The 25717-nt window shown below is 34.3% G+C and overlaps 1 protein-coding gene and 1 pseudogene across 3 annotated transcripts in view; one reads left to right on the forward strand and one right to left on the reverse strand.

Annotated features, from left to right (window-relative positions):
- The window catches only part of Hdx (highly divergent homeobox), a 201415-nt gene extending 181284 nt beyond the window's left edge, over positions 1-20131 (forward strand). For 2 of the 3 annotated variants that reach the window (XM_028787366.1, XM_028787423.1), the window contains 4 exons: positions 3810-3889; positions 6977-7060; positions 13240-13362; positions 17894-20131. In XM_028787366.1, the coding sequence (XP_028643199.1) occupies positions 3810-3889; positions 6977-7060; positions 13240-13362; positions 17894-18019 (413 nt within the window). In that variant the 3' untranslated portion in view covers positions 18020-20131. The remainder of the gene's footprint in view (positions 1-3809; positions 3890-6976; positions 7061-13239; positions 13363-17893) is intronic. The other variant, XM_028787297.1, reaches the window with a different exon arrangement.
- A 699-nt stretch (positions 20132-20830) lies between these two features.
- LOC114628926 lies at positions 20831-23495 on the reverse strand (annotated as a pseudogene).
- Between the last annotated feature and the right edge of the window lie 2222 nt (positions 23496-25717).

The following is a 25717-nucleotide window of genomic DNA, read 5'->3' on the forward strand; positions in this document are numbered from 1 at the left end:
TGTTTCTCTGAAAGGGCAGAATTGCTGTGAGGAACTATTCTTATAAGCAAAATACATAGACCTGAGTGCAGACTTCCATTCCCAACTGCAGCTTCCCCTCCTCAAACAGAATTTTAGAAAATAAGCACTTAATGGGGAAACAGCGAATGTTAATTTTAAAGTCTGCGTTAATGGTCCCCATTTAATAAACTGCTGCTCCTGTACTAGGGTCCTTTGTCATATAATAGTGTGTTGTCTAGATAGCTAGCATAGTAATCAAGACCTAATGAGAAAAAGGAGAGAGAGAATTTAATATATGAATCAGAAAACACATGATGAGAAGTAAGCAGTTGCCTAGAATTTCTCCCGGTGGCTTGTTTTTCACAAGCACACAGTAACCTTTTCATTCTCCTCAGAAATTGCTGCAGAAAAGCATTTTCAAAGACTGGAAGGAGCCCTTTGGTGCTGTTTCCTACTAGGTCTGTACAGTTTCTTCGTTTCACTGATGGAGAATACTAATCTGACTGTGTCAACTCTGTGACCCGTTTGTAAGAACTAATTGTATCATCTGGCTGAGACTAAAACCTACCTCTGAAATACACTGACCTATTCTCTTCCAGATCCTGAAAATGTAGCTTGATTATGTTTACATTGAGATTTCCATTGATTCCTTCTAAGAGATGTAGAGATATTTTCAACCTACCTACTACAATTCAGAATCCCTAAACACAGTTGTTCATTTAAAAAGATTGGAGTGTTTTAACTATCTCAAAGGGGAAGTATCTTTAAATTAGTGCTTCCACATTATAATACATGTTAAAATGAACACATAAAAACAATATACAGTTTTCTTTCAGTGTTTTTGCAAGGAAAAATATTATATTATTATATTATCCTTCAAATTGCAAAAGGACACAGGCTTTGCCAGCTAACAAAGTATACATGATTCTTTAACAGTTTCACATGTCATCCCTTGTTTCTGAACAAGCATGTAGGTCCCTGACACAGACCTTCTGTGTCACTTCAGTTCTGCCATGCACTTGACCTTCCTTTCCCTCCATTTCTTTTCTGTTTTCCTGGGACAGAGTGAAAATAAGCATGATGGGATTGATTCCTGCAATTTGGAGACTGTAGCAAAAATGATACTTGGGTAACTTGAGAAATTTTAAAGGTGTTCACTATCCTGAGAATCAAATTGTTTAAAGTAAATAATTACAACCTTAGATATCTAGCAGTGCATCTTTTACAGCTATATCTTAATGTATGGGGTATATATGGTGTGTGCATCAGAGGATAAATTCTTTATGGCTTAGTGTGAGCTTAAGCTACCACATAGAGTGCCCTCTGGAGTTTTCACTGATTAATTCTACTTTTTATTTTCAATTAGCAAAGCTTCCCTTTTTGTGTGTGTATGAGGAATTACAAAGACACACTGACAGTTTTTGTATCCCAAATGTTTGCTAATGTTGAAAGTATTTATATGCAGAAGAAAACATTCCTTATTTAGTGTATCATGTTACATCTTTTTATTGCAGAAGCCTCAAAATATCCTTTATATAAATTTTCTAAAATAATCAAACCATACATATGCTATCAGTGAACTGAAACGGTGTATAAAATTATGAGTAAATCTGAAGAAGAATATACAGCAATCCTATAAGGAATAGTATCAGTAATGATCTTGTTGATGAGCAATATAACCCCTCTTCTGAGACCACTATTCCTAATATCAGAACTGCAGCTAAATCTAATGACAATTTTCCCTCTTTCCATTTCATTTCATCACTGACTATATAGGACTTGAAATGTCTGTGACTTGAAATGTCTAACTAATGAATAAGTAAACTTTCTTTGTGTAGGAATCATTGTTTTTATAAAATTTTAAATTGACTTTTCTTACATTTCACAAATAAATGAGATCATGCAATTTATTTTCTTTTTTTCTTTCTGTCTGGCTTATTTCACTTAGATAACATCCCCCGGGTTCATCCGTGTTGCAGCAAATAGCAGGGCAAGGAAGGTCAAATATATCAAATGTAATAAAAGAGTGGATTTTTGAATGGGGTAGAAGAATGAGGAGATGAAATTCAGAGGGTACAAAGTTACAATGTGTGTGATGAATAAGGGGAAAGATCTAATAAAAAGCATGAAGACCACAGTTAATGATAGTGTATTGTGTATTCAGGATTTTCAATAAGTGACGATAGCAGCTGTCGCCTGGGGGATGGGAAACTGTGAGATGATAAATATGTTAATTTGTTGCATTGTAGCAATCTTTTTGCTATATACACGTATATTGTATTATATACCACAAGAACATACAATAAAATTTAATTTAAAATATATGGTAGAGATAAGAAAGTTAAATTGAATTTATAGAGAACATTGTATTAAAATTCTGCTGAAGTTTTCGTGGATATCATACACTTGAATTCTCATAAACAATTCTTAAAAGTGAATTTCTCCAAATCCTTCTTCACGCTTATACATGGGAATGAATGGACTAGGAAAATCTTAGGAGGGATGATGTATATTTTTGTTCTGCTTTCTAAGTTGAATTGAAATGTTATTTACCAAGGATCTGAGAAATTTTACTAGTATTTATCCAAATAATCTCCATGAAATTGCTGTGTAGCAAAGAGAGACACAGAGATAAACATTCCTACTCTATTTTTAAGGCATCTGGGCAAGGATGTTACAAAATAAAGGGGCAATGTAGTAGACACACCCAGTGCCTTGAAGCAGACACTTGCCATAGCTCATCACAGACAGCTTTTATTCGACTAGTTGTTCAGAATTAGTTTCTCTCTCACTGTTTTATTATTTTCTATTTTAAAATAATTAATTTGATCATTAAAAATACATGTCTATTGTTGAAAATATTTGGAAATACAATGGGAACAGAAATAATCTTACTCCTTAGAAAATAACTTTCTATAAGCAAGAACAAAGGGATATTTTCATAAGTAGTATCTCTTTGCATATGTGTAAGATGTACAAAGGTGAGTTGTATATACAAGTGTTGAAATGATCCTGCCTTTTAATACAATTGGAAATCTGCATCTAAATTTTTATACTATTTATTGAGAAATCATTTTGCTGTTTTTGTCTTATAATGAACAAAGCCAGGTGTGGTGGCGAAGGCCTGAAAATAAATCAACCACTTAGGACGCAGAAACAAAAATTATTGAAACTTTAAGGTTAATCTCATCTATATGGTGAGTTCTTTGCCAGCCAAGGCTATATAGCAAGACCTTATCCACCAAAAAAAAAGAAAAGAAAAGATAAATGAGTAATATTATACAAAAAGCTTAACCAAACAAAATTTAAAAACATAAAAATAAAAGTAAATATCATTTATAATTATATATAATTCTATCCAGGGACAATAATGGAAACAATAGTTGGAAAACTAGTGTCATCTCTTGTTTTTATTTATTAAACACACATATTTATGCATACATGTGTGTTTTACAAATATAAGATTGTGTGTACCTACATCATAAATTTTATCTTTCAGGTTTTTCACTTGCATTAGCTCATTATACTTTATTTTTAGCAGCTTTGTACCACGTAAGTGGCTTCTGTATTTAGTCATTGCTGAAGATAACAGGTTTCTCCCATCCTTTCTATCATAACTAGTAGAGTGATGATCATTTGTGTATTTCTACCCATCTGTATAACTAATGAAAATATATATGACTAAATAAGATAGGAATAAAGTTAAAAACAATGCACATTTGTGATTTGCCATGTGAATGGTTTTGGCAAAACAGACAAATTAAGTATTCTTTTAAAAATATACTTTTCTTTTCTTTTTTTCTCCATAGAGGAGTCCAACGAACTTATCCCAAATGAGACCAGGGCACATAAGGATGAAGAGCATCAGGCAGTATCCGCAGATAATGTGGTATGTACAGTTTGAAATTCTTTCCTCATTACAGGATGGTTTTCAAGGACACCGTGCCAATTGATGACAGCATCTGTATTGTCAGGATAAAGTCTTGCTTACTCTGTACACCAAAACAGAACTTTTCTGTATGAATTTAGTTTCTCTTTCACTACTCAATAAGTAATTTAAAATACTTCCTCTTTTAACTTTTGGAAATTTTCAAGTATGAAAACCTAATAGTTCAAATATGACATATTTTATATATAACAAGTTACTTTCTTCAACACATTGAGCATGGAGCAGATTGATTACATTGGACAGATGGCAGAATTTAAATGGAGTTTAGCTAGAGATCATGAAGGAAGACTTTGTTAGTGCTGGTGCTTGTATCCAAGGGTTTCCCTATTCAGGTCATACTTATCTGTCTTAGTTAGGGTTTTACTGCTGTGAACAGACACCATGACCAAGGCAACACTTATAAGGACAGCATTTAATTGGGGCTGGCTTACAGGTTCTGAGGGTGAGTCCATTATCATCAAGGTGGGAGCAGGGCAGCATTCAGGTAGGCATGGTTCAGGAGGAGCTGAAAGTTCTACCTCTTCATCTGAAAGCTGCTAGCAGAATACTGACTCCCAGACAGCTAGGATGAGAGTTTTAAGCCCACACCCACAGTGACACACCTACTGCAACAAGGCCACACTTCCTAATAGTGCCACTCCTTGAGTCAAGCATATACGAACCATCACACTATCTATATTGTATTTGGAAACTTTTTTTTTCTGGTTAACTTGGACCCTTTTAATTGCTTTCAACATCACAGCAAAGATTGAAAGGCAGTATTTTAAGAATTTGAATAGCAGCAGGAACAGGCTGTATATGGATTAAATTGGGTTTTGTAAAAATATAAACATGTAGTGATATTCCCTTAGCAGCTGTTCGAGCAGAATTTGTTTAGATGTTGGCCACATAAAGTTATATAGGAATCAAGATAGTATTAAACGGAGTCAGACACAAAAGGAAATGCAATCATGTTTTCCTTTTTGCTTTTGAATCAATGCTCTATTCGTGATTCTCATTAAAACAGACCTTATAATGGATTTTTTTTCTGTTTCAATGTAACTATGATATCACAACTTACTCTGGCTTCTATCACAAACATAATTTCTTTGACATTATAATCCTGAGCACCTCTTCAATAAAAACAGAGCACATAAAATATACATTGGGGCTCGTATTTCTTAAATACCAACAATATCTCACATTTTCTACATATTAAATAGACTATAGAATTGCATTCTACTGTACTTTTTTCTTTTTAAGTCCCAGTTTAAGTCCATGTTTGATTCTTCTAAACACTAAATTCAACAGGCATATTGAAAATTTAGGTTTGGTTTTGAGGCAGTCATTTTCTTCATCAAGTAGCTAATAATCATTGTTTTCCACAACAAACTGTCCTAATATTTTAAATCTCAGCAAATATCTCCTGCTCTAGATGTAAATTATAGTGTATAAAATATAAACAATTATTTACAATTTAAATATCTTTTCCCCTAAAGATGTGTTCATTTTTAGCCTGAATTTCTCTGCATCACATCTCAGCAGCAGCAGACAGCTGAAAATAACAAATGAAGCCGTGAGGTATGACTCAGAGTCACTTAGGCACCTAATTTTTCAAGAACAATTGATTTTCAGAGACAAAACTTCAAACTTTCAAAGGTTGATTTCCTCTGCCTGTAAGTTTTGAGTGCCCCCAATTATTAGTCATGGATGACAAATCCAAGACACATAAGATCTATTTATATGCACAATCTATACAGTGGCTGTTGGGGCCTCCTTCTCTTAAATGCCTAGCTCCATTTTCCACGAAACAATCCAAATAGGCAGAAAAGCTAAAGACCTTAGAACAAGAAGTATGATTTGATTAAGACTTAAGTTTGTAGTGATTATAATAGGAAACAAAAGATTAGGCTGCTGTCCATGCAGTGGTAGAAGGCAGTTTCACTGCAGTTGTCCTTCTGACTCATAGACTGAAGGTCAGAAACACTGTGGAAGTGTCATATCCTCAGTGGCAGTATACCAAGTATGATCATTTTTAAGTTTGCTTGTGAATGAATATATATATATATATATGCACATATACATATATATACACAATATATCTGGGTAAGAAATCTGATTTCATATTCTGTCTATAACATGATGCTGTTAATGTGCTTGTTCTTAAAAGACTGTCTAGTGACTAAATAAGGTTTAGTTTCCTCCTTTTTGAAACTTTCTTTTGGGTTGGTAGTGTTTAAATGTTTTAACATAGTTTGTTTTGCCTTAACTTCATTTTTTACATATAAAAGAAAACACTTTAATTGATCTTGTTATTTTTGTTTCCTTTCTTTTTGAAAACAGAAAGGCTTTCTAATTAAAGAATTTGCTTTGCCCTCCTGATTGGAGCTTATTGGTCATTGTTTTCATCAACACTATGCTGCATTGTTTATTTTGACAGATATTTAAGTACGTACTGTGCACAAGATACTGCACATGCTTTGTTGTGTGCTAATTCTGAAGCTGAGGGAGCCCCTCTCTCTGTCTCTGTCTTTGCTTTACTATCTTTGTTACTGTCCAATGAAGAGAATAAATCATCATGTGATTTTCATCATCATATAATAGATGTCTGCTTTCAATTGTGTATGTAGCTAATAGAATGCAATAAACATGTGAATTTTTAGACATTGTATTTTCCTTTGGGATGCATGCCATATGTTAACATTTTTCATTAGAAGGAAGAGCCTTATTGGAACAGAAAGGAACCCCTTTCTAGTGTGGTGTGTGTGTGTGTGTGTGTGTGTGTGTGTGTGTGTGTGTAATTAAAATAGATTACCCTTACTGAAGGCTGGTTTCTTATCACTGGAGGGAGCTATCAATAACCAATTAAAGATCTAAGGGTCGACACACATGCTGTGTATAACATGGAGAGGCCAATTATCAAAATTTAATCAATCTAGATATCCTAGATCACTCCGTCACCAAACTTAATATTGAAGAGATATGTTGTATACTTTGTATGTATTGATCTGATATATATTTGTGAAAGTTTCTCTGCTTGTGTTACAGAAAATAGAAATTATCGATGATGAAGAAAGTGACATGATAAGCAATTCCGAGGTTGAACAGGAGAATACTCTCCTGGATTATAAGGTAAAAAGAACTTCAAAGTCTGACTTATTAAGGGGAGTTAGTGAGTAGAAAAGATGTAGGCTGTGTCTCATTTTTCCGTCTGATAGACTGGTCCTCTGTACTGATTTTTCTCGGGCACCTTGAAAATTATTCAAAATGTTGGGCACTTTCATAATTCTGGCTTATGTGGTTGTTGTGGTTTTAAACCAACTGTTTACTGGCTCAAATGGTAGCATCAATGGTATTCAGCAAGTGAGAACAACACATAGCGACAATTAATGTGAAGTTTATGGGAAAGACTGTTTTCTTTTAAATGGTGGTAAAGCTGCTGGAGCCCCAGCTATGTGTGGGGATAAGACAGGAATATCAGTTTAGCCCAGAAATTTGAAAGCAGGTTGGGCAACATTAAACCTGCCTCAAACAAAATAAACACAACAGTAACATGTGAGGGCTAAGCAGTTAAGGGGAGAATTTCTTTTTCAGTGTCCATTGCTAATTTTCTACTGGATTGCAGGGTTTTTTGTTTTTTTGAGACAGGGTTTCTCTGTATAGCCCTGGCTGTCCTAGAACTCACTCTGTAGACCAGGCTGGCCTCGAACTCAGAAATCCACCTGCCTCTGCCTGCCAAGTGCTAGGATTAAAGGCATGCGCCATCACTGCCTGACGGATTGCAGTTTCTTGAAAGACTGTACTGCTACCCAATTTTTTTTTGAGAATTTAAAAGACAATTCCCAAAGAAAATATGGGATAAATATGAATAAAGATGGACTTTTCTTAATGTAACTGGTTACTAAATTGGACGGCATCCTTTGATAGTGTGTCATGCATAATTTTGTTTTTACTCAATTTTGATATATTGTTTATCAATATGTTTTTTGGATAAATGTACAGTGCTCTCTCTCAGTGATATTCGGCAGCCTATCTTGCTAGGAAACTCTTTGGTCGTTCTGAAATTTTGGCACACAGTGCTTCTTTCTAAATACAAAATTTCTTTTTGTGGCACATAATCAGCATTTACAGCTTATGCTAGTAACAAAGACCACCATTTAATTAGAAAACAGCTGTCACTTTTCTCAGAAAAATCCTTTCAATTTTAGTATAGTATAACTGAAATTGATGCCATTGTGAAAATTGTTTTTTCTAATGTTCGTAACAGGGCAAGCTTTAAAATATTGAGTGTTATAAACACAGAGGGAAATTGATTTTTGAATTTCATTTGCTAAGTGGTCAAAAGGCACAATCGAATTCTGTATTTAAGCTACATTGATGGCTAGTTATGCTCAGACACACCTGTAATCCCAGCAGTCATCAGGCTGAGGCAGGATAACTTCCATGAATTCAAGACAGCCTAGGTTCTAGAAAGTGATCTTTTCTTAAAAATTGATAAATACATTTTTAATTAAAAATAAACTTGTATTTCAACTAGCTGAATAATAAAGTTGCTGGTTCTGAATTAGAAGAGATCACACTAATGACTCCTCCATGGTCATATAATACTTTTAAATACTGGGTTCAGGATTAAAATGACTCTGCAGGCCAGGTCACTACTTGGCACAGGCTGTGGAAAGTCCAGGCGAGAGGACTGGATCGCACAGCTGTTAAGTGTGTCCCACTTAGCACTCTTGAACAGGTCAAACAGGGCTGGGCTCAAGACTTAGAGGATTCTTTCCAAGACCTCTCCTCTTTTCAGTGCTAGTCTACTTGAGAAGGATTGCAGCTAAAGACCAAGGAAGGCAGCATAGATTAGCCAGCCCAGAAATGTCAGTGACTGTTTGCACTGAATTCTAAAGGACAGTTTAGTAACTTAATGCTTTCAATTGTGGGAAATATTGTGGGAACAAGGAATCCCATAATATATCATTAGGGACATTCATAATCATCTCTATCATATTTAAATTTCTTTCTGGAATTCTATTTGTGTATATGCAAAGAATATATATTTTTATACACATTATTTTAAAATTTGTGCCTGGAGTTGCCATTGCATATTGTGGTGTAGAACATGCCAGTTTAGAAATTTAATATATTGAAATAAATTGCTGTACTTTATTGAAATATACACACCATTGTTAGGGGTGAAAGTTTTTCATTTCTTAAGTATATTCAACATAAGTTTCTTGAAGGCAGAAACATATTTTAATAGCTTCGATATTACTTGGTTGGGAGACCCTTGCACATAGATGTTTAGCAAGCAGCTGATAAGAAAGTAATTGAATAAATTATTTTGTCTCTGAAAATAATTTTAATACCATTTTCCAAGTTTTTATTTATATAAATTCATTTCATATTGGAGGATACAGCATTTTTAAACTTTTCCACATTGAATTCATCTTCTATGCTTGAGATTTATTATAGCAGTCTAAACGAATATATCTATAATGTATTGTATTAACACAGAGTTTAGATGTGGTAGCATTCCTGGTTGATATACATCATTAGAAATTTCTGGGAGTTGTAACTAATTCCAAATCCTTAGGAGGCATGTTGATGGACACCATACCTGTGGCATGAGTAACTATATCATAAAATAGCACATCAGACTTGGTAGCCATTAATAGCCTTCCCAGAGATCAAAACTCTGGCATATTTGCAGCCTTGTGTCTCACAACAATCATCTTGCAAAATATAAACAGTTTACTAGGAATATAGAGAATATTTTTTAACAAAATTATGTAGGCATTATTTTGTAAAACTTGGTGACTGTTATTGTCTTATTCAATGCTTTCACAAGTACTCCATTTACTAAGGAAAATCTCTAAAGTACACATAAATGACTGCCTGTAATCTAGGAAGCATTTAATAGGCTTGCAAAAAGCATTTCAGTGAAGAAAGTGTCTGCAATATTAAATTATCTTAAAGCTGTTTATGTTTTTCAAACATTTCATAAATACCAAAGAAGGGAAATATTTGCATGGAAAATTAGAGATCTGCATATGAAAAGATGCTTTCATGGCTTTTGCAAATATGAACTAATATTTTTAAAATGTTTTCTGATAGACTGTAAGTATAGCTCAGGAGGACTGTGTGTGCAAATAAGCTACGATTAAATGATGATAGATACTGCCTGTATTCAAATGACTTTTTGCCTAGTGTGCTTAGTGCATCCAATTTAGGAAGTGGAGGCATACGGATCAGAAGTTCAAGAGTACTTTCAACTGCACAGCATATTCAAGGCTAGCCTAGTTATGAGACTCTGTCTCAATGAGACTGAAAAATAAAAATAACAATTCAAAAACCTCAACAGGAAAAACAAAACAGGCCCTGGAAAGATAGCTCAATCTGTAAAGTCCTTGCTGTTAAATCACGAGGACCTGAGTTTGGATTCCCAGTACCCATGTGAAAAGCCCAGCCTTGTGACACATTCTTGTAAACCCAGTGCTGGACATACAGGGACAAAAGACTAACTGTGGGTTTTAAGCTCAGTGAGAAACCCTGTTTCAAAAAATAAGGTGGCGAGCAACTGAACATATGCTTGCATGCCACACAAACACACACTAATGCAGATGCACATGCATGCACACAAAGACACAGACATGAACTCACATCCACATATGTGCACATACATACCACACATACTATCCATATAGCATATGTATGTGCATCAAATATGAAACAAACAAAAGCAAAACCAGAGAAAACCATTTTCTGGTCAACATTTTACTAACACTCTGACAATGACTTCTAATAAAAGCAAAGGTGTAGAATTGCAAAACATATCATGACAGAAGCATGTTGAATTTCTTTAGAATGCTTGCTTTTAGCTTAGTTGTATAGTAACTGAACAGAAATTTAGCTTGAACAGATGTTTCACTCATTAAGTGGCCTAGAAGGAAGCAGTCTCATCACACAAATTAAGATTTAAACTGAACTAATAAGTAGCATAGGAAACATGTCCACAGATTGGATGTGATTAATACCACAACATCCACTTGACTGAAATACCAAAATAGCCATACAATCAACTAATTTTAATATGTTTTTAGGAAGCATTTTGAACAGATCCTGTTTAAAGTCCTTTCCTGCTGTATTCCCAGACCAGGTCTCTAGCTAGAAAGAATATTCCATCTACTTCTACAGATTTTGTCAAGGAGGATGAGTGATAATTTATTCTATTCTATTTATTTTATTAATAATTTATATTTTAAAATTGTAAATTGACAAACTATGCCTTTATTTATTCATGAGCTACAAGGTTATAGTATGATTTATGAATACAATGTAAAATAATTAAATTAAGTGAATTAACATATCCATCACTTTGAGTACTTATTTTCTATAATAAGAATCTTAAATTTTGTCTTTTCAATAATTATGGAATGCATATTATTTACAATATTCTCCACATGTACTTTTCAACAAAAATAATATTTGCCATTTGTGAAATCATGAATAAAATTTGAGAACATAGATTATGCTAAGTGGAATAAGCCAGGTACAGAAAGATAAATATGGCATTTTCCCACTTACATTTGGTATCTCAAATAATTGAACTCAGAAACAGAATAGAATGGTGGCCACCCAAGGCTGCAGTGAGAGAGGCATGGGAGACAGTTAATAGTCAAATAGTGCAAAGCTTCTATTAGAAAACAAGAATTAAGGATTTTTTTTATTTGGTTGGGACTTGATCCAAGGTCTCAGTATTTACCCCAGGCTGGCTTCAAACTCCTAAGTGCTGGTATCAATAGAAATATACCACAATGTTCATTCTAAGTTTTACTAATGCTATTATTTGAGACATTATATATGCTTCTATTTAATCAGTGTACATAGGTTCCAAACAGTAAAAATATCCATACAGAGACATTTACCTTTTTAATTTAATGTACTTTAAGCAAATTTGACAAATTGTTTATTAGTTTGTGTATTAGTTACTTTTCTCATTGCTGTTATCAAATACCTGACGAGCAACTTAAGATTTTGTTTTGGTGTACAGTTGAAAGGAACACAGCCTATTAGGGCAGGAAAGGCACAGGGGCAGAAGTGTAAGGGGCTTGGTCACGGTGCATGGATATCCACAAGCAGACAGTAGACAGGAAGTGGTAGCAGTTATAATAACATCAGCTTCCAGTGACTCACACCTTCTAGCAAGGCTCTAGCTCATAAATGTTTCACAGCCTCCAAGACAGGAGCCTAAGGCGGGAATTTCACATTCAAGCTACAACAATATGGAATGCAGCTACAACAATATGGAATGCAAAAACAAATTCATGTGTTCTGATTGTTGTAAACTAAATAATTAATAGTAGAACTACTAAGAAAGAATACCTTGAATTTTATGATAAATGTTTGCAAAATCCCCTTATTGTCTGACATCCCACAAGCCATGTTGAGACTTTTGATTGCTTCATATTCTCACCAGCAACTGGGTCTTGTGAGAGTAGCTCACTGTGGTTTTCATCTGCATTTCCTTAATGAAAATTATGTTAAGTATGATTTGAATATACAACTTTTTTCATGAAATGTCTGCTTGAATTTCCTGCCTACATTTGTCTGTGACTAGTTTTAAAATGTAAAAGTTTTGATATCTTTTTTTCCTTTGTGTGAATTAGAGTCTTTTCTTCCAGTATGTAGTTTGTGTTTTAATTTTAGAGCATGTTTCTAATGATTCCTTCAATTCTTTTTGTTGTTATTGTTTGTTTTGTTATTGTTGTTGTTTTGTTTAAGTCTCCATGTAGCCTCAACTCAGTAGACAGTCAAGGCTGGACTTGAACTCCTGATCCTCTGCCTCCTCATCCTCCTATTTTATTGTTGGCATTTTATTATTTTAGATTTTACATTTAGTAATTTCAGTCCCTTCCTGGTACAAAATAACTCTTTGCACTTTTAGAGTTTGACTTTGTGAATAATATACTTAATAATGTTTCATCTTCTATTGTCCTTGTGGTTAATTGGACTCTATCCTTAACACTAATCCAAATGCTAATTAAGTTTGATATAGGAAAGTTGTTTCCAAGAAGATGAGTCTTTCCTGTTTTCCTCTCTTCCTGGAATCTATTTGCAAATTGTTTTCTATTGATGATTTGTTTAAAATGCAGCCTTTGAATACTAGGATAAGTTCCTTCTATGTTTTATTTATGATAAAATTTTATTTTCTTTATTGTTCCTATCCTGTGATTACTTTTGTACTTTACTGTTCATCAAACCTGTACAGGCTTGAGTTTACATGGCATAATTTTATTGCTTGATGTTTTCTCCTTTAGAATGAAGAAGTCAGATTCATTGAAAATGAGCTAGAAATTCAAAAGCAAAAATACTTTAAGCTCCAGACTTTTGTTAGAAACCTGATTCTCGCTATGAAAGCTGATGATAAAGAACAGCAGCAGGTAAGTCCCATGAGAGATGAGTAAGCCACAGTGTGTCAAGTTGAAAAATGGCATGTCATATATGGATTCTTCATATCTCTTCATTTGTAGTCTCTGTTCCAGCTTTGAATTTCATGGAGCAAATGGTTATTTTATGATCTTTTTAAACATATTTTTTGAGGTTCATATTTCTGTGTGTGTGCTACTATAACATAAAATCTAAATAGCTGCTCAAAATATTTTCTTAATCTTAGGATAGCCTTTAAGTAGAGAAAACCAAATTTTAAAATTAATTTTCAAGAAATCCCACAGAATTTTTGTAGAGAAACAGCTATGTCCACCCCTAACTAGACTAAGTGTTTGGGGGACTTTTTCTGAATGAAAAAAAGTGAACATTTATTTATTCACCAGCAGCTGCTGGAACTCACAAATGTTTGGACATAGTCTGTTCTATAATATGTTGCTCCTCACTAAGAAAGCATGAAATTTCTTCATGAAATTCTTTGTGATCATAGTGTATCACATTTTGCAGTGTAAGTAAAAATGTTTGAGTATTCCCATCCAAAAATGAAATGCCTTTTTTTTTTTGCTATGGATATTTGTTTATATATTCCTTCCAAATTAATTTTGGCTCTCGGGTCTTTCTTGAGACAACATTAATATAATATAAATAATATAATACATGGATATTTAAGCCTGATTGTATAAAATATTATATTTAATATTAAATGATATCAAATTTGCTGCTGAGTTATATCACACCATGTTGATTCCTTATCATAAAAGTTATATGTGAATAATATGAAATATAGATAAATATCTTTTATTAAATTGTCTTAGATTTTATTCATCAAAAAATGTGAAAAGTAAAAACCCAAATAAAAATATACCCCCAAAATACCACAAAATAAAGCAAATACCCAAAGAAGATTATCCATACATAGCCCATCTCAGACATCTCCAGGGATTAGGGTAATGTCTAAACATCCCATAATTCTCCTTTCTTTCAAAGAAAGAGATGTTTGTATATTTAACTGTTATATATTGAAACATAAAATTTAAGCTATGAGTCCCCTCAAAAGACTAAAGCCATCATGAATATCATTTATCAAGATTGATGAATTTTACTCTTTCAGCTCTGACCATATATAGAGATCACAATTCAGAAGCCTTTAGTTGCCTGGGCCAGCGTTAAAAGTATTGCTTCATTATACATGATACATGCCATGGCATATTGAAAACATGTTTATAAGACAGGCATGGTAGCTTATGCCATCACTCCAGCACTAAGGAAGCTCAGATGGTAAAAATGCTGTGAGTTTGAGTTCAGCCTTGGCTATAAACTGAGAATTTACCTTAAAACTAACAAAATCAAGCAAAGCACAGCAAATTTTAAAAAACCAAAGAAAAAATGATGTTTTTTGAGAACCTAAAATGAATAAGAGTGATAGTATTGAACACAATCCCAGTAGTATCATAGCTTTAAATAGCTGTAGAACACAAACACAAACACACACACACACACACACACACACACACAAAATAGGCTGCAAGTTTAGACTAACTTAGAATGTATTTCTTGTCTGAAACATCTTATATCAAATTTTAATTCAGTTCTAGACCAGTTAACCAGTAGTTGTCATTGTCTCTTGACATCTTAGAATAATTCATTGTCTGAATTTCTACTTCTAACTTCAGCTCTACTTTCATTCTTTCCCAAAGATTACTAACAAATAAGAAAGGAACATGCATGTTACTTTTCTTTTTCTAGTTTTCTGCTGATAAAAGACTTCTGAAGTAAGATATGAACAAAGCATGGGCTGAAATACAAAATTATACCAAATTATACTAAATGTCACAGGCTACAGAGTTAGCAGCCTAAATAAAAACGGACTTTTGTTTGTACTTCTCATTTAGTATAATGAATTTCAAACTAATCTCTCCAAGCATTAAAGACACTAGGTATGCTGGTGACACACACCTGTAATCACTTAGAAACTTGAGGCAGGAAGATCATGTGTACAGCCTCTAAACAGAAAAATGAATTAATTATACACATAATTACATATATATGATACTAGTAGTGATAGACAAAAGTAATCCTCTCTATATCTTAAACTGATGATATTTAACCCTTGAAATATTCAGAAGTCTACTTCTGGAAATATATTTTATCCAATTTAGTAAAATAGAAACTCTTGTCATTACTTTCTTATTTTTTAAAAATATAAAGTATTTTTTTCATTAATCTTTATTTGAATAAGTTGGATGAGATAAGCGGTCTATGGGATATTTTGCCCCTATAAAGAAGTCCAGGGTTTAAAATATATATATGGTACTTTACAACTGAAACATTAGATTACCTAAAGCTTGTCTTTTTAAAATCAATAATAGCCATTTTAACATCCAGATAATGTTGCCAACATTGCTCTAAGTCATTAGTTATGGTCTTTCTTCCCCTGATAATTCACTGTGTGATCCTAGACAGATCGATCGCCTTTCTTAAACTTCAATTTCTCCACTCTGCAAGGAGGATAAGAATGATTATCAATTTTACATTCGCATCTTAGAGCCTAGAATAAGTATTACAGACACTGAGCGTTTATTTGGAGAAAGTGTTAATGATCTCTTGGGAAAAATGACATTTGGTCAGAGCTCGAAAATACTTGTTACTGATGAAAAACATGTAATAAAAAATATTGAGGCTGTAGATGTGATTCATTGACAGAGTGTTTTTCTCAGAGTAAATGAGACCTTGGGTTCAATCTGCAATATGGGGGATGGGAGAATAGAAGAAATTTAATTGTGCCTACTTGTGTCTTTGTGAAAAGGACAGTTTCAATCATTGACAAAATTGTTTAATGTCCCAGTATTTCTGTCCAGTAAGATATTGAAACAATTTTGAAGTGAAATCCATGCATCAACAGTGCTATGAACTACCTCATATAATGAACATTTTAAGTTCTATTCTCAATTTTAGTCAGTCAACTGTATCTAATGCAATGAAGAAGAAATAAATAACAGCACTCTCTAGTTTGAGAGTCTTTCGACTAGAATTTGGAATATCATGAAAATTTCTAATTCACTTGATTTTCCAATATATGAAGCTCATATTCAGTCAGTGCTAATTTGAACCTCTTTCCATCACTCACATGATATACTTAAAACTGCAACATGAACTGAATCCACTAATGTTACATTCTGAACAGCCTGTATTAGCAAAGGTTCCTTTGTACCTGAACTGGAACCACAGTAGCTTGGTGTCCTAGAAGAAATTGGTATGTTTCATATTACTGTAACTTAGTACCTCAGAAAGCATGTGGTATCTTCAGTATACATCCATGGGTAATTTAGTGATACAAAAATAAATAATAACTTTCTCCACATGTTAGTTTTTCATTATATAGCCTGACAAAAAGTAGAATGTGTTTTTCTTATTTGTGTGCTACAAGGCAAAAATTATAGGATGTATAAATTGTCACTATTATATTAAGAGAATCAGATCTTATTTCAACAGTATATTTCTTATGTTCCCCCAGCATGACCCATCTTTCTGTTCCTTAATTGGGTTATAGTCAGCTTTCATTTGTTTCTATTCCCTTGCTTCTTGTTTACTAATCTCCCCAAACCCACAATACAAGTAATGCTGTTGAAAAATTTCCGCGTAGACTATGTTATTTTATGTCCAATTTCTTATGGTTAAGTGGGTATCAGCACTGTCAGCCACATAAAACTTGACTATTTCTCTAGTATAGATACATGTTCAACAAATACAGATGAAACAATTAGAACATGGTTAAGCTTAGTTCATAGATGTTGGAATATCCTAATTGTTCTAGTAAAGAAATCAGCAGATACATCATTAAAACAGCCATAATCTTATACTGAACTGTCCCTAATGGGTGCTTTGCCTCCTGTGTGGACATAGTCTAAGGAAAGGAAACAAACAAACAAAAATCCCACATGGTCTTTTCAAATTGTTAACCTTTTATCTAAAGTAAAATAGAAGAATTTCTCCCCTAACAGCTACATTTATTCTTTTAACAAAACAAAATAGGTCTTTGTTGAAATGTAGGTTTCCTTAAAGGGTAATGAAGCATGAATATTTCCAATAAAGAATGAAATTTTAAGCTTTTTATGAGTAAGAAGTGAACACACAAAACTAGCATGAAAACTGCTTGCCTCAACCACTTAAAAACCCTTTGCCACCGGTCCTTGGTTTGAAATAGTTGTTCATGTCTACAACCATGCTACCCTAGATGTGACTGGTGTCATCAGAAGAGCTCTTCATTTCCCTTTTGATTGCCCTTTTTTCTAAGATTCTACTCTACTTAGTCCACATACTTGGCATCTATATTTTGTTCTTTCCTAACATTATATGAAGACTTACTGTTTTAGGCAAGGAATTGTGTAAAATCCTTTAAAAGAAATATTTCTTTCTTTAAATCAATAATAAATTTTAGGAACTATAACTATTAACAAAATTATAAAAAAAGAAAAAGTCCAACTGCATACTAATCAAACGCAATTGATTTTTTTTTTTTTGACATAGGCACTGCTGTCAGATTTACCTCCAGAATTAGAAGAGATGGATTTCAGTCATGCCTCACCGGATCCTGATGATACCTCATTCAGTGTGTCTTCTTTATCAGAGAAAAATGCCTCAGACAGTTTGTGATTGGGGTTGGGGGATATGATATAGTCTGTTGGTTGCCTAACAGGTGCGCATTTCAAGATAACTGTACTATGTTTCCCAAATAGTCTTCAACTGAAAAAAAGCACTGTTAAAGCAGACATATGCTGCGAAGGAATGGCAAGATATAATGGCTACAACACAAAACAAAAACAAAAAAAAGACGCATGTAAAATACTTGAAATGGTTTGTTTTTAAAACTTATATAATATCCTAGAAAATTGTATTTAATTTTGACCAAGTCAGGTATAAAATCTATTATATCTGATTTCTGAAAGATTTTTTTGCTTATTATTTAAGAAGAATCTTAATTTTATCCAGAAATATAGAAATAAGCTTATTTCAACATTCCTGCGTTGCTAACACTTGTTTAGTTTTATTTTTGTAGCCATTACATCTTTTGTCCTACTTCATTTTCTTATCATTCATATACATTTTTACTCAGGAAAGTGGGCTAGAAATTTAAAACAGACCTAATCATATATTTAACCTGGATGAATCCTGGGATTTATTTTTCAACTCCTATGAGAACTTGACCTAAGATAATGATTGAAAATTGAAGCAATTACTAGGATGTAATTGTAAGTTATTGGTATTCTCCTGACACTGGGGAGAGGAGAAAATCCTCTGAAAAGTTGATTCATCATCAAACCATCAAAACATTTAAGTATACAAAAACTGTACTTTATATAAAAAAACACTTTTAATCTCAATTCTTGTATACAGTAAGTGATAAGTATTAATGATTCATATTCTACCATATAGTAAATTTATATAATTGAGTCAGACAAAATACTGCACAAATACTTCAAGTTTACCAACACTTTCATAATATTTTTCATCTCTTAAAATTTGTGAAACAGGAAATCAAATGCCACTGATATTTGATTGTTTTTAGTTAATTTTAGACATAAAACTTTGCCACAAAGTTTACCTCATTTCCATATGAGGCCTACACAGAGCCAACAATAATGTCAAAAAAAGAGTTATAGTACTTTGATTATAAGTCAAAGTCCTCTGAATCTCCTGGATGCTATTCTATGACTACACACCTAAAATGGACATGGTACCCAGCTGTTACTATTAGTAGGTACCAAATGGCAGCACACTGTAGACATCTCTTTGCATCTTCCCTTCTGGAATACCAGATGGTATTACTAAGGTTTTTAAATGAGAAAATTCTAGTTTCTGCCTAAACTCACAATGTCATATATTTGTAGCTAGGTTTTGTGGAACTATATTACATGATTAAATTATCTATTCCTGAAAGATGCATGAAGCATCTAGATAACTGTTTCAATTGTCAAGTTTTCAAGTTTCAGATACATTTGTTTCTTAACTGCAGCTATTCTGATCTCAGAATTTACTGATACCAATTTATGATTACAGAAAGGCCCTCATAAATCCCTTTAGCTTGGAAATGTCCCTTCTCATCGATAAATACAAGTAAAGTTCATTGATGACCATTCAGTTCATCAAATGTTTGATTTTACACTGTTGCCACACAACCTCTATGGCTTCCTGTCAGCAGAAATATTTCAGTAGTCAGCTAGACATGTCCTTTAACTGAGAGTCATGTGGTTCCAAAAGCAAACAACTTTTGGTATTCCTTGCTGACAAACCAAATTCCATTCAGGGAAAAGACCACTGAGCAACAGAAGCTCAAACATTCTGATTAAGCTCTTTGGTCAAGTAAATTTCTCCATAAAATAAGAGTCCTCACTACATACAACAAATACAGGAACCATTATTTTATGATATGGAGGATTAAGACAAATTAAAGGCCCAAGCTGGCCTTTAATTCCAATACAGCTGAGGATGACTTTGAGTCCTGCTGTTCCTGCCTTTGTTTCCCAAATACCAGGATGGCAGGTGTGCCCCACCATACCTAGGTACTTTTTCTTTTAGTATGAACACATTTCTAGTCTCAAGTTTCTCTGTGATTTTTAGTATCATTGAGTTTCTCTTTAAATTTAAACTGCTTCAGTTTAAGACTCTTTCCTAGTTGGTTTTCATTACAGAGTAAATGCAGGTGAGTCTTTCCTATGTGTTTTAACACACAAAATTTTGTTTTTCACATCTTAGAAATGTGTTACTACATTTTAAAATATCTGTAGAGCTCTCACTATAGGAAATACACTGGATTTTTAAATAGTCTATGAACTATAAAAAGAATTATTTCAGCTGGGTAACTAGGACACACAGTGATAACTCTAGTACTGGGTAGACTGAGGAAAGCTGGCCTTCAAAACATAAAGAAACATTTCCTGTTAACCTTTTCATGTCTATTAATAAAAGTTTTTCAACTAGCAGTTGTAATTGATTTAAGGATTCTTATAGATGCAATTCTTAGAATCTTACATCTGTAATTTTGAGAGGATGCAAAAATTGTTCTCTTATTCTTATTTAAAGTTTCATTAAGATAGAAGCTATAGGTCCTAATAGTCTGGGTAGGACTACTTTTATCCTGGTGTTTTTCTTCTAGCCACAGGATTATATCTTTTATGACATAGAGATTAAAACATTTAAAAATATTAGATGGCAGTGTTCTTTTGTTTTTGTTTTTTTTAAACATTTGTTTCTTTTATTCACAAAACATAAGACTTACTCCTTTGTTGAATCTCTCTTCTTTATTTTACACAAAGGACTTTGAGATATATCAATTATAAAACATGTCAAAAAGAAAACATCTTTAAAATTTACAAACAGGTACTTTATACAAGAGTTCTCTATAAAATCTATCAATGTAAAAAAGATATTGGATTGAATGTAAGGCATGTTCATTTGCCATTAGAATTATTTTTGTTTTGTTGGAGACTTTTCTCTCCTGCAGTCCTGACTTCTCTTTGATTCTCTAGAATGTTCAGGGTATCTGCTAGGTTTTTCCCAGCGTCTCTCCGCGCCGTTCTGACACCTGTCGTCATCTTCTTTCTGACAAGAATGCTTTCTACCCCTCTCCCTTGACTTGGAGCGATCTTTTCTTCTAACATGATCACTGTCTTGATTTCGGGTTCTTTGTTTCTCATTTTCAGAAAAAGAACCTCTTCTCTCTCGTCGCTTCTTCTTGCTTGCCAGGCTTGACTTCTGGCCCTCTGTGCGAGCCTTGTTCTCGGCCATTGCCAGCTCTGCTCTAACTATTCTCATGGCTTCTGTCCTCCATGTGCTTTGGTAGGGGATCTTGGTAGTCTACATCTTGTGAGTTCTGAGCTCTGTGTCTTTCAGACCTTGCTCAATCAATCCTCCCTTCTTGTTACCTTTTGTCCTCCCTGCTAGGATCCTTCTCGCCTCCTGTCATGTGCCTGGTGGACCCTGGCTAACTTATCTACTTCTTCGCCTTTGGCCTTCCCTTGTCTCTTCTTTCTTGTACCTTTAACTGAGGCAGAGCTCTGACTGCTGGAGGAGGAGTCGGTCGCTTCGCTGGAGGACTCTGAGCTTGTCTTGCTGCTGTTAGAATCTGAATCAGAGGAATCAAATGCATAGGAAGACTCTGAAGATGAAGATGTCAGGGCTGGTTTCTGGACTACAATGACCTTGGGCGAATTTTTCAGATGTTCTCGAAGTTCATCCATCAAACCTCTGAGACCTATGGAAGTGAAGACATTGATGGCAAACCGGGTATTGCATGGGTTGTTTCAGGGTAACAGTCCTTCAAAGAATGGCTGAAGAGTTTCATCCTTTAACCTCACATTCAGTTTAGGAAGACCCATGTACTCACACAGTTCCTGGAAGAAGATCTTGACAAAAATCCTACTAGACGATGTGGTCTCTTCACTCAGCTTTATACTCTTGAGAACACTCCATGGAAGTGAATCTGTGTATAGAAGGTGAGCAAACATCTTAGCAACATTTCTCTGTTTGTCTCTAAGTGATGGATGGTGTTCCTTGAATATACTTTCAAATGATTCCATGTATTCTTTTTTCAGCATACAAAACTGCCCAGCTAACAAGCCAAAATTTTTTCAAAGGTCCATTGTTGGGCACAGCAATCAAGTATCGTGTTGCAGACTTCTTTTGTTTGGCTCTCAGCAAACTCCATTTTCAGCAACTTGTGTGCACATTCTTCAAAATCTAAACTTGACTGAATGGCAAGATATATTGTACTGGGAAATGAGACTAGGTTGATTTCCATTTTGTCATGAATAGTTACTTTTTGTCTTCCTTTTCTTCTCCTTCTTCCTCCTCTTCCTCCTCCTCATCTTCACTATCTCCAGCTTCTTGGTCTGTGTTTGAAACACTGTCTCCTTCATCAAGAATTTCTTTTTTAGTAGCTTTGTTTTCTTCATTCTCCATAAAAGTAGGATCCATCTTGAAAACATTAAGAACATCTTCTGGATTGTAGTCATCCTCCAAGGGGAGCATATGTGTAAACTGATCATCATCTTCCACTAAATCAAGTCCTTCCAGAATAACAAGGTGGTCCAAGATTCCATCCTTCCATACAACAAACATCAGTTCAATTATGTACTGAACTCTTTTGTTGATCTCAGATGCATGTAAAATGTTTCGCAGGTGTTCTAAGATTGCATTGATTCCCTTTCATTGCATTGGTTCACCTGGGTTAATTTGAGACTACACTCCTTGAGGAAGCCAACCGATAGCTACTTCAACACTGTCAACTTTTGGTCTTTCTAGGAGTAAAGCGAGCATATCTAGGCACAGAACCTCATATGCCACATTTTGGTTAATAAGATGTGCCACAAATTTTGAAGCAGTCAGGCAAAGTTGCTTATTATTTTTCAATATCCTTTCTGAAAATTAGAATTAGTCTCTTGAGGATTGATTCTCCAATCTGTGGGGATTTTGAGTTGATTATTGCCACCAAAGCTGCATAAACATGAGTGAAGATTGGAGACACAGTCTGTGCTTGAAGAACAGATCTGAACAGCTATCCGTTCCCTCTGACTATGTTCTCTTGAAGGAGCTTTTGGATAATACTTTTATTGGAGATGTTGACCTTGTTGATGAGACCATTGATTGATTTCTTCAGAGCCTCCCAATTCATCATCTGGTACGCTAAGCTGTTTTTATCTGTTCCTGCATCATCCTGATCTTTGCAGGAGGAATATATGCTCCCCCAGTGAGGGTGAGCTGCAGATCCAGCTCACCTTTCTTCTTCGATGTAGGTTCTTCCTGAGTGGATCTCTGGGTTACTCCTTGGTCTAGGCTCCTTCTTTCAGATGGGGATTTCCAGGATCATTTCCAATGATCTGCATCTTTATCTCTTTATCTGCGTTTTTCTTGGTCCTTATTTTGTGATTCCATGCTGTCATCATAAGAGTATCCTTTTCTAGAATGCTTATAGTCTGACCGGCTGTAATCAGAGTAGTCTCTATTCCGGGAGAACCATTCTTGTTCTGCATATTTGTCTTCTGGGGAGGAGCTCTGGTGGTATGGTGATACGAATTGTGGCTCTCCCTCTGTCATGACCAGAGGATTGTTTCATGTGTGCCACACTATTCATTTTCTGCTGTCAGCTGACCCAATAAACCAGATGCCTCAGGTTCATTCAAGTGACTCGTACTCAATGGTCTGAGTTCCTTGACAGTTTTCTTTCTCTGTCTCCACACGTCACCTAAAGCTCCACCGCACCACCGTCACACTGGAATTGCCAAATGGTGGTGTTCTATAGCCAAACCCAAAAGAAATAGCTGTGTCAATGCAAAAACAATCATCCTTGGCATATTGAAAATATAGCAATGACCTTGAAAAAGTTAAGATCAAGTATTATAAAATGATTATCAAACTGGGACACTGGCTTAGCATGTACAGAAGGCCCCAGGTTCAATTCCAAGGACTTCAATAGGAAAACCATAAACTATAATGGAGACATATTTTTCATATATATGTAGTGGATTTGGTTTTGAGATTTAAAAAAAATACAGGAAAAATAATAGCTACTGGCTATTTTCATGAACATATTTGTGGCTCATAGTGAAAATCAACTAGCTAGTATTTCCTTGACAGTATTAAAACATAATGCACTATCAGAAATGTCACTCCTAGAAGCAGAAGTAAATGGGAAATTATTTTCTTACTTTACTGTATTTAAGTGCTTAACTTAGGATATCAAGGACTTTCTAATGTATATCTGAGAGTACTTATCTTCTAAAATTCGAGTTAAAAGCACAGTGCTGAAACTACATAACAACAAAAAGAAGGTACCTTCCTCATTCAGTGAAGCTAAAATTAGTTGCAAGAAACGAAAATTGCAGTTGCCCTGGAGAATAGGAAAATTAACACATGCAAAGAAAATGTTAAAAGAAAATTGGCCTGTTTAGGGAACCTGGGGATGTTTTGTTGTAAGGTCAACTATCAACAGGACTTTTACACAGCAACAGTAATCAGTGTTAGAAATGTTTGTTACTATTGGAGAAAAAAATGCTGTGACCCAGTCACATCCTGTGTTCAGTATATTGTGAGTATCAAGCCTCAAAAGATGTCCAAGAACTCATTTCTGCAAAGACAGAAACAGCTACTTTTAGGGCCCTTATGTTAGAGAGTCTTACCAGTTTGTAAAAAAAAAAAAATGTTAAGTGGTGGATATAAACAGACAGTGACTGATCAAAACGACTTTGTCTCCCTTTTTGTGGAGGGGTGTTCAGCTGCTTAGCCTGCTTGTTTATAAATCTCCTTTGAATGAAATCCTGAATTTTTTAACTGCTGCCTTTTATCCATGAGGTAGTGATAAAATACCAGGAATAGTGTGTCCTTTTAATAAAATTTATTTTTAATCAAATCCCCCAAATAAAAAAAAAACAATTTTTGCTTTGAAGTGTTACCTGTGCCATTGTTTCTAAATGGTGGCTAGATTTCTTTTTGAAGTTGTGTTAACCTTGACGACAGCACTGTGCCATGCCCTTTGCCAAGCTATGCTTTGTAATGCTCTAATAAAATAGCCTACTAACTTGCGAACCTACAGTTGACATAAACAAGCCTTTATTAAGAACAGATTTGCCAAGGGGTGGGAGAAGAAAGGGATATTTTCATGCTAATATAATTATGATTGTTTCATTAAATTTTATATTGGGTATATTTTGTTCTTCATTGAAATTTTATTTTGCATTAACTTACTGAGTAATCTCTTTTAGCAATCCTGCATTCCATTTTACTGGTACTACCTCTGAAACATATTATCTCCTTAAAACCATATCAGATTGTAATGTGAATTTTTGTAGAGTTTTTATTTAAACTTTTATAGAGGCAATAAATGATTTCCAACTAACAGACCTCTCTTTTAAAGTTCGTATTTCTTTGTGTCATCTTTTTCCTCTTAAAGGTGAATTATTTCTTCTCTCAGATAAGACTCTGAAAAGGAGAGGAATAATATGGTGTTTGGGGTTCAAAGAAGGGAGAACATATAATGTTCAAGTGAAAATTTGGTCGACGTCATAAGTTCACATGTATGTCATTCTAATGAGCTTTCCATAGATAAGTACAAAGCCAGAAAATGCCAGAATCAATGGGATGAAGAGAATATTCCGTATCAGGTAACAGGTTTGTCCTTAGTAGCATACTTAGATGGTAAGACAACCAAATACACTGCTACAGTATAAACAGCAAACAAAAATGGCAGTTTTATAAGATTTTTGTTAAATACTGAAGTGGCATCTGACTTGCTTTGCCTCTCTCTGACACTAATTTGGCATGCTTTTAATTTGGATAAAATATGCCTATGACTCCTTT

The sequence above is a fragment of the Grammomys surdaster genome, unplaced genomic scaffold, assembly GCF_004785775.1.
Source record: "Grammomys surdaster isolate TR1022 unplaced genomic scaffold, NIH_TR_1.0 61, whole genome shotgun sequence".
Taxonomy (NCBI): Eukaryota; Metazoa; Chordata; class Mammalia; order Rodentia; family Muridae; genus Grammomys; species Grammomys surdaster.